Source organism: Magallana gigas, chromosome 5 (genome assembly GCF_963853765.1).
Source record: "Magallana gigas chromosome 5, xbMagGiga1.1, whole genome shotgun sequence".
Lineage (NCBI taxonomy): Eukaryota > Metazoa > Mollusca > Bivalvia > Ostreida > Ostreidae > Magallana > Magallana gigas.
The window spans coordinates 38,766,091-38,776,482 of NC_088857.1; the positions used below are offsets into that span (position 1 = coordinate 38,766,091).

The 10,392-nt window shown below is 34.1% G+C and overlaps 1 protein-coding gene across 1 annotated transcript; it reads left to right on the top strand.

The window, feature by feature from the left end:
* Window positions 1-62: 62 nt before the first annotated feature.
* LOC105330374 (protocadherin Fat 3) lies at window positions 63-10,116 on the top strand. Its single transcript, XM_066085100.1, has 26 exons — window positions 63-220; window positions 442-582; window positions 684-806; window positions 1,069-1,257; window positions 1,645-1,838; window positions 2,415-2,539; window positions 2,637-2,869; window positions 3,036-3,188; window positions 3,336-3,548; window positions 3,709-3,902; window positions 3,985-4,109; window positions 4,209-4,441; window positions 4,608-4,760; window positions 4,906-5,118; window positions 5,279-5,472; window positions 5,555-5,679; window positions 5,779-6,011; window positions 6,170-6,322; window positions 6,456-6,668; window positions 7,025-7,218; window positions 7,446-7,570; window positions 7,785-8,017; window positions 8,141-8,299; window positions 8,848-9,052; window positions 9,605-9,681; window positions 9,818-10,116. Exons 1-26 carry the CDS (start codon window positions 103-105, stop codon window positions 9,832-9,834), a joined length of 4,335 nt encoding a protein of 1,444 aa, XP_065941172.1. The 5' UTR covers window positions 63-102; the 3' UTR covers window positions 9,835-10,116.
* Window positions 10,117-10,392: the final 276 nt, after the last annotated feature.

The following is a 10,392-nucleotide window of genomic DNA, read 5'->3' on the forward strand; positions in this document are numbered from 1 at the left end:
TTGATAGTTAATGAATTCATTTGTTTGTTTTTTTTATCAAATTGTGTACATTTGTTAGGTGGCTACGACATTAAAATTAAAGATTCTCCGAATTTGGATTATATGGTGGTCCCTGAATACACTCTATCTGTAAGTTGTTCTGATCAAAAGGATTCCGTCACGGAGGTATTCACTGTAGAAGTCACTGAAAACAAGGACCCCGAAGCGACAAATCTACCTGGTATTTTGAGATATATTTTACTTTTATTTTCATCAAATGCTGAGAGATAAGTTATAGTTTATGAGTTAAATACAGATGTTTATAAAACCACCGCTTGTTCTTCAGTAAAATCTATTTCGATTAATTAGTAATATTTGGCTGCGATTCTTCACCCAAGCAGAACTAAAAATATGAATATCTCTTTTTAAAAAAATTTTCGTGCACTTAATTTACTTCTGCAGCATCAATAGAATATAATGCTCCGGATTACCTGTCTGGTGACGTCATCTATTCTGTATCAGCAACTGATCCAGAAAAGGAATCACTTTCCTTTAGTCTTACATGTACAACAACACCGTGTCCGTTTGCAATACACCCAAGAAGTGAGTGCTGAATAATGCCATGTTTTAGAAAACGAAATCTAATACAACCAGGAATAAATTTCTACGGTAATCTGTTAAGTCTGTAATGTCTTTCAATTCAGCTGGAGTAATTACAATGACTGCAGATTTGACATCGATTGCCGTTTCCAGCCTAGATCTGCTGGTAACATTCAGTGATGGCTACAACACTGTTGGACCTCTTCCTCTCTCTCTCACCATTGTTGGTAAGACTGGTTTAAAGCAATATTGTTGACGGTAGATTTCAATCAAGAATAAATGAACATTCAAACGTGATATAATATAAATTTAAAATAAAATAAATTTCATAAAATAAAAACCCATTGTTTCATCACTATTAGAAATACTTATGTGCATTTATCAAAACTTACAAATGTTTTCATCTTTGCTAACAATTTATCAGCTCTGACTATCAATCATATTTCACATTCTAATAGTGATAGCAATTGTACACACTTTCATTTTTAGGCCTAAATTCTCCACCAGTAATTACAAATTTACCCGTCAGTGAGCCTATATCTATTCCTGAGAATTCCCCTCAATCGTTGTCAGTATATCAAATACTGACGACGGACAACGACCCAGATGATGTACATACATACACAGCATCATTCAGCCCCACTAGCGGAGAGTCTCTTTTTGCGATCGATGAAAACAGTGAGTTATAATAAGAAAGAAATACGAGAACATCACAAAGAATGATATCGCATGTCAAATAAAAAGTCCTTTGATTTATTTGTTCCATGTCTTCAATGACATAGCTTATATGATAATTGTTCTTATGGCGAAATCATATTATCGGTATTTCAAAAATGACAGTGACTTCATCAAAACATTTTAAAGCTCTCTCGAAAATTCAAGCAAGCGGGAATACTCCCGAACATTAAGTTTATATGAAAACATAAATTTAAAAGATATGCCCAATCTTAAGCAAAAATGGCTTTTATCAAAGTGTGTATTTCTTTAATGTCAAACAAAGTCTTTCAAAAAATTAAGCTGGTAATACATGTACTTAAAATTTAAAAATACAAATATGTATTACAGGTGGTTTAATATCTACTTCATCCTCATCTTACATTGACTACGAATCACTCTCAGTTGGAAGCTTTATTATGTCAGTTACTGTCTCGGATGGAACTGGTCAGGATATTAAAGAATTGCATATCGATGTTACCGATATCAATGAAGCTCCAACGTTTATATCCAATACGTTTTCGATTTCTGGAAACGAAGGAGAGGTATGTTTGTTAAGTCTACCTAAACTGACGGTCCAAGCAAGACTTTTTGATCGCATTTCATCGTTTGTCAATTAATGTTTTTATTTGTTCGTCTATAGTGTTCACATTTTCGCCATATCATTATAGGCTCCGATTTCAACTTCGTAATTCAATGATTATTAATTATGCTACATCATGGTTTTTATTCTATTTGGATGTATAGTTTTATTGAAAAATATATACTTTTACTTTCTTTAAAAGTATCCAATTGCATTTAGTACGCTATTACTAGTATCAGAAAAAACCCAAATATTCAAACTCCAAAAATAGCCTGGTATTGTAGATGCAAATTAATAATAAATGATTCTTCAATGAAATTATCTAAAATGAGGAACGTCTAGTGTGCACTAAGTTAATAAAATGCAAAAAAAGTAATAAGAACAATCATGTACTATTATAACTGTAATCCCTGACGGCCATGTAACAAAAGACACCACATAGTGACCAAAGCAGAGGTATTTACTTTTGTCGTGTGCTGGTAGTTTTCAGTGAGCTCTTGAAACTGAATTTCATTAGATCCCTACTTTTTTCCTTTAGGCTGGAACAATACTTGAAAGTCCAGACTTTGGCGTCACAGATCCCGATGCTGATTCTGTGCTGTCTTTCTTCATTGCTTGTTCTGAGTTAAGCATTGATCCCAATACAGGATCTTTATCCTTAAAGTGAGTTTCCTTGTCCTTTATGGAGATTTTTTATTCTTCATTGCACCTGATGTGTTCTTCCGTATATTAAATCGTTCTACAAATGTCTTTTAATCAGGAGTGATTACGATGTGGATATTCCTGGAACACCAATGTCCTTCACGTGCAATGTGATTGTGTCCGATGGGGAACTGGCGGACACTGCCTCGTTGAATGTCGTCATCAATAACATCAACGATAACACTCCAACCTTTACAACATCAACGTATGAGTTCAGTGTGTTCGCCGATATTGCCGTTAACGATATAATTGGATCAGTAACTGCTTCCGATGATGATATCGGAGAATTTGGTAATTGACTTTCCTTGGATTAAAGATAACTTCTGTAGTTCATTACACACATACATTTATATATTTTGTTGTTTTTTCAATTCAAAAGTCGTATTCATCTTTTGCGTAAATGAAATTACAAATGAAAAATGAAACCATTTTTGTTTTCACTTTTATTGCATTAAAGGAACATTTACGTACAGTTTGGATCAAATATCTCTTGGCATGGGTTATTTTGGAATCCATGAAGGCGGTCAAATATATGTGAAAGAGAGTCTTTTAACGTTCACATCTGGATCATCACTAACAGTTACTGCAACAGACACCGGAGATTTATCGGGTAAATTGATAATGAAAACTTTAATTAAATATTATAAAAAAAGAAGAAAGATATTAATTTATCTGCAAATAAATTTAGGGAGCTAATCTCTCATGGGGCTTTTTCTGTTAAATATTTTTTGTCAATGCTGTATCGATGAAATTCCAGGTTCCGCGACAGTCACAGTTGTAATACTGAACAGTCCTCCTGTCATCAGTAACCTTCCTTTAACGTCTGTCTTGACGGTGCCAGAAAACTCGGGTCCGTCTGCATCTGTCTTTCAGGTGTTGGTAGATGACATCAATTCCGATGACACACATACCTACACTGCAACAGTCAATCCGGAAATAGGATCATCATTATTCAGCATTGATGCTAATAGTAAGCGTTAAAGTTTCAGAGTCCTTTGCATGAAGTCAGGTCAAATTTGACTGACGTTATGCATTTTGTGATTTCAAAAAAGTGTTATTGAAATTCTCTCAAGAGAATCATTGTTAAATCATTACTAAAGTGTTCTGATATATTTGAGATTCCATTTCAGGCGGACTGGTATCTACTTCATCCTCTGATGTGATAGACTACGAAGAGTACTCTGTACACAGTTTTGTCATGTCAATCACTGTCTCAGATGGAAAGGATGTGAATGTTAAACAATTGCTTATTGATGTTACCAATGTCAACGAGGCTCCAATCTTTCTACGCGATATATATTTCAGTTCTGGGAGCGAAGGAGGGGTGTGTAGTTTTATCATGTGCTGATACTTTTCCGTGAGCTCTTGGAACTGAATTTCATTAGATCCCTACTTTTTTCCTTCAGACTGGAACAATACTTGAAAGTCCAGACTTTAGCGTCACAGATCCCGATGCTGATTCTGTGCTGTCTTTCTCCATTGCTTGTTCTGAGTTAAGCATTGATCCCAATACAGGATCTTTATCCTTAAAGTGAGTTTCCTTTTCCTTTATGGAGATTTTTTTTATTCTTCATTGCACCTAATTTGTTCTTCCGTATATTAAATCGTTCTACAAATGTCTTTTTATCAGGAGTGATTACGATGTGGATATTCCTGGAACACCAATGTCCTTCACGTGCAATGTGATTGTGTCCGACGGGGAACTGACGGACACTGCCTCGTTGAATGTCGTCATCAATAACATCAATGATAACACTCCAACCTTTACAACATCAACGTATGAGTTCAGTGTGTTCGCTGATATTGCCGTTAACGATATAATTGGATCAGTAACTGCTACCGATGATGATATCGGAGAATTTGGTAATTGTTTTTCCTTTGATTAAAGATAACTTCTGTAGTTCATTACACACATGCATTTATATATTTTTTTGTTTTTTCAATTCAAAAGTCGTATTCATTTTTTGCGTAAATGAAATTACAAATGAAAAATGAAACCATTTTCGTTAACACTTTTATTGCATTAAAGGAACATTAACGTACAGTTTGGATCAAACATCTCTTGGCATGGATTATTTTGGAATCCATGAAGGCGGTCAAATATATGTGAAAGAGAGTCTTTTAACGTTCACATCTGGATCATCACTAACAGTTGCTGCAACAGACACCGGAGATTTATCGGGTAAATTGATAATGAAACTTTGAAATAAATATTATAAAAAAGAAGAAAGATATTAATTTATCTGCAAATAAATTTAGGGAGCTAATCTCTCATGGGTTTTTTTCTGTTAAATATTTTTGTCAATGCTGTATTGATGAAATTGCAGGTTCCGTGACAGTCACAGTTGTAATACTGAACAGTCCTCCTGTCATCAGTAACCTTCCTCTAACGTCTGTCTTGACGGTGCCAGAAAACTCGGGTCTGTCTGCATCTGTCTTTCAGGTGTTGGTAGATGACATCAATTCTGATGACACACATACTTACACTGCAACAGTCAATCCGGAAATAGGATCATCATTATTCAGCATTGATGCTAATAGTAAGTGTTAAAGTTTCTGGGTCCTTTGCATGAAGTCAGGTCAAATTTGATTGATGTTATGCATTTTGTGATTTCAAAAAAGTGTTATTGAAATTCTCTCAAGAGAATCATTGTTAAATCATTACTAAAGTGTTCTGATATATTTGAGATTCCATTTCAGGCGGACTGGTATCTACTTCATCCTCTGATGTGATAGACTACGAAGAGTACTCTGTACACAGTTTTGTCATGTCAATCACTGTCTCAGATGGAAAGGATGTGAATGTTAAACAATTGCTTATTGATGTTACCAATGTCAACGAGGCTCCAATCTTTCTACGCGATATATATTTCAGTTCTGGGAGCGAAGGAGGGGTGTGTAGTTTTATCATGTGCTGATACTTTTCCGTGAGCTCTTGGAACTGAATTTCATTAGATCCCTACTTTTTTCCTTCAGACTGGAACAATACTTGAAAGTCCAGACTTTAGCGTCACAGATCCCGATGCTGATTCTGTGCTGTCTTTCTCCATTGCTTGTTCTGAGTTAAGCATTGATCCCAATACAGGATCTTTATCCTTAAAGTGAGTTTCCTTTTCCTTTATGGAGATTTTTTTTATTCTTCATTGCACCTAATTTGTTCTTCCGTATATTAAATCGTTCTACAAATGTCTTTTTATCAGGAGTGATTACGATGTGGATATTCCTGGAACACCAATGTCCTTCACGTGCAATGTGATTGTGTCCGACGGGGAACTGACAGACACTGCCTCGTTGAATGTCGTCATCAATAACATCAATGATAACTCTCCAACCTTTACAACATCAACGTATGAGTTCAGTGTGTTCGCTGATATTGCCGTTAACGATATAATTGGATCAGTAACTGCTACCGATGATGATATCGGAGAATTTGGTAATTGACTTTCCTTGGATTAAAGATAACTTCTGTAGTTCATTACACACATACATTTATATATTTTTTCAATTCAAAAGTCGTATTCATCTTTTGTGTAAATGAAATTACAAATGAAAAATGAAACCATTTTTGTTTACACTTTTATTGCATTAAAGGAACATTTACGTACAGTTTGGATCAAACATCTCTTGGCATGGATTATTTTGGAATCCATGAAGACGGTCAAATATTTGTGAAAGAGAGTCTTTTAACGTTCACATCTGGATCATCACTAACAGTTGCTGCAACAGACACCGGAGATTTATCGGGTAAATTGATAAATATTATAAAAAAGAAGAAGAAAGATATTAATTTATCTGCAAATAAATTTAGGAAGCAAATCTTTCATTGGGTTTTTTCTGTTAAATATTTTTTGTCAATGCTGTATTGATGAAATTGCAGGTTCCGCGACAGTCACAGTTGTAATACTGAACAGTCCTCCTGTCATCAGTAACCTTCCTCTAACGTATGTCTTGACGGTGCCAGAAAACTCGGGTCTCTCAGCATCTGTCTTTCAGGTGTTGGTAGATGACATCAATTCCGATGACACACATACCTACACTGCAACAGTCAATCCGGAAATAGGATCATCATTATTCAGCATTGATGCTAATAGTAAGCCAACAATTAAAAAAATGTATTCACTGTCTTTAATGAAATAATACTTTCCTTAACATTGAGGATATATATTTTTTATTTAATGACTTACTGTCTCAGTAAAGGCTATATATAATTATGGTCATTTGGGTTGTAATGCACTTCTAGATAACTTCAGTTTCTAGCTGATAGTAGTTGAGTGTTCTCTTATAGAAATACATTAAATGTTGATTGATTCACATGTTAAAGGCGTAGTGATAATTTCTTTTGTTTAATATACTTAAAACGCATAAGTATGTTTGTGCCTTTTGAACTGAAATCATCATGCTTGTGTTCATTGCTTACCTTAATTATTTTTGTTTCCTAATTTTTAGGTGGTCTGGTGAAGACGTCAGCATTCACTAGAATTGACTTTGAATCATTGTCGAAGAGGACTTTTGTAATGCAAGTAACTGTCTCTGATGGAGAAATGGAAGATGTTGGCCAGCTGATACTTGAAATCGCGGATGAAAACGAGGCTCCAGTATTTGGCAGAGACTCATATAACGTATATGGGAATGAAGGGAAAGTATGTTATCATTTTAGCGAAATCTGTTTACAAGTCTGCAATGCGACAGCGTATCTGATCCTTCTTAACTGAGAAATCTTGCATTTGTTTATCAAAAGCAGATTTATATAATATGTACTGTTGTGTCTAAATAGGTTTTTTCATTTGATATATTATAACAAAGACACAATATTGTACTCTATGTAATATTAACATTTCATTTGAATCGCATTTTTGATGAATTGTAGGCGGGAGAACTATTTGGACGAGTTGAATTTGATGTGAACGACCCAGATACTGCGGATGTTCTACGATTAGATTCTTTATGCCCGGGCTTTGATTTAGATTCCAATACGGGCGAAATCACCCTGAGGTTAAAATCTTTATTATTACGCCTTTTAATTAATACATTGTACATTTATACCATGAATTTTTTATATAAAAAATACAAACCAACAGACTGGAAAATTTGCTCTTGTCAGATCTGAAGTTAATCAGAAAAAGAAACACAAAATTTCTTTCAATGTTTACTTTATGTTTAGTGAATGGTTATAGGTAGAAAAGAGTAGTTTTCCTTTTCTTTTTAGTGCTGATTATGACGTTGATGTCCCAGGAACGCCCACATCTGTTACATGTGACGTAACTGTCAGTGATGGACAGTTGACGGACACAGCATTGTTGGTGATTGGGATTAACAACCTTAACGACAATTCTCCCATATTCCACAACAATTCATACACATTTGTAGTAAAGGTGAATTCATCCTCTGGATCATTTGTTGGAGTTGTTTCGGCAATCGACAATGATGTAGGACAGTTCGGTGAGACAATTTTCTACTACTTTTTGATTTGAAAATCCTTTTAATGAAGTCAGTTTGGATCAATAGTTTTAAAAAATAATATATTTTGCAATAAGATCGTTTTGAATGTATTTTTCCAATAAGGTATAGTCAAATATCAGCTACTTGGAGTGGAAGAACAAATCAAATACTTTAATATTTCTGACGAAGGGGAATTGATGACTAAGGAAGTTTTGCCGATCGAATTTTCTTCAAAAGTTTTCGAACTTACAGTTAAAGCAGAAGATGTAGATGGAAAGTTTGGTAAGAAAATTAGAATTAGAGAACAATTTAATATCAACTTTAATGAATGGTTTCACTTTGTATTGGAAGGAATGAATGCAATGATTTGATTGTTTGTGATCTTAAAATTTCACAATGGAATTTTCTGATTTGCATGATCAACCATGTTAATTGTTAAACTAAAATATTTACATTTTCCAGTGTCTTTGCTTGTGATAACACTATTTATCGACTTTGCACTATATAACCAATAATACAAATGACGCCAAATTGAGGCGCCAGCGGGGTTTGCTTATTTATATTTTAATGTTTAATCGTACGATGGCTTAAAATTATATAAATATAAGTAATAAGGAATCATTCTTTGAATATTATGAGGTGATAATTTCGGTTGGGCGTGATCAAATCTATCATAAAGCCCTTCGGGCTTTATTGGATTTGATCACGCCCCGACCAAAATTATCACCTCATAATACTTAAAGAATGATTCCTTATTCCTTATATAATGACAATATGATTCTTTTTGTGGTTAAGCAACTTGTGATCGAGCCATATTGTTTATTTACCAGACAAGGCTTCTATTTTGGTTTTACTTGAGCCTCCTTCTGATGTCATGCCCATGGTGAACGATCGCCACCTGACATTCCTGGAAGATCCCAAGAACATTGCTTGGGTAGCTACAGTCGGTGCTGTTTTAGCATTGTGCGCTGGACTGGCTACGTTTGCCATTATTCGCAACGAGATGACTGGTGTTGCTAAACCATATGCATCCAAGTAAATTTCTTTTTTTAATATTCATTTTATATTTGTAAAAATTCTTTACTAACAATTCAAAACTCATAACTAACATATCGATGCAGATATTATCAAAACAAATGATATACTATATTATTTCTTAGCATGGTTATAAAGAAGGGTTTTGGGTGAGGTTTTTCATGGGGAGGGTTTGTGTGTGGGGGAGGGAGGGTGTTAAGTGCTGATTTCAATGTTAGTACGTAAATGTTAATTTTTTTTTTGTAATAGAGTATGAGAACTGTTGCTAGAGAACATTTAAGTATCTTTTATTATTAATTAGAAAATACACTATCAATACATTTTATCTAAATAAAGAGCACAAAAGTTCGAAAAACAGATAAAACGAAGGAATAAAATTGTTCATCATATGCAACTTAATTGTTGTAAGCAAATTAATACATTCGAGGATCGGCATAACACTGGTCTGTATTGCTGTTTAAAAAATTAAAAATATTCTGGCATCAAACATATAATTAAACTTTCGTTGAACTAAAAAAGTGTAATAATTATACCGTGTTTTTTTTCTGAAAGCAAAATTGACAAGTGGGTGGAGCCAAGAAAGAAAGGGTCTCCGGTTAGTTTATCGTACAGCCAATGGGAGCCATGGCGTAAGTTACTCATCATTAATTACAAAATTTATACTGTGTTTTATGTTTGGTTCTCTCTGAACAAATAAATTGTATAGTTTTTTAGTATAACACAAAATTAGCAATTTTACATTTTATTTGATATTCTTTTTTTCAGATATTAAGGACTTTTGAAAAGATGTCAGTACAATATGGAATGTGCGTGTTGGAAAAGATTAGTTTTACCTTCCTGTTTGAACAACTTAAACTCTTATTTTCTGACCTGTTTTAATACCGATGTACACATTGAGTGAGCCAGTTTGGATTTAGGTTGGATGAGTGAAGAAAGAGTTTATGTCACATGAACTGTCACTTGGACTAGTTCAAGAAATATTTTACGCTAACATGACCTTTAATGACTGATTTTGAAACATCTCAGTGCTTTTTTAATAAGATAAATAAAACCATTTCAATTGCTTTGTTTTGTATGTTATAAGCTATTCTCTGGTCCTTTCTCTGTAAATGTAACGGTTGGTCAAAATATAAACACACGTAAGCAATTTGTGACAATTGACTTGTATTGTGATTTATACATCGTCTTGCGTGTAATAGTTGCACATAAAGTTTATGTCTTGAACAGATTTTGAATGTCAAACGGGTGTCACCTTCAACTTAATTAAGAAGGGATTCGAAAGGATTTGTTATGTACCTGTAAAGCCAGAATTTCAAATCGTGTACTGTTATATCTCTTTT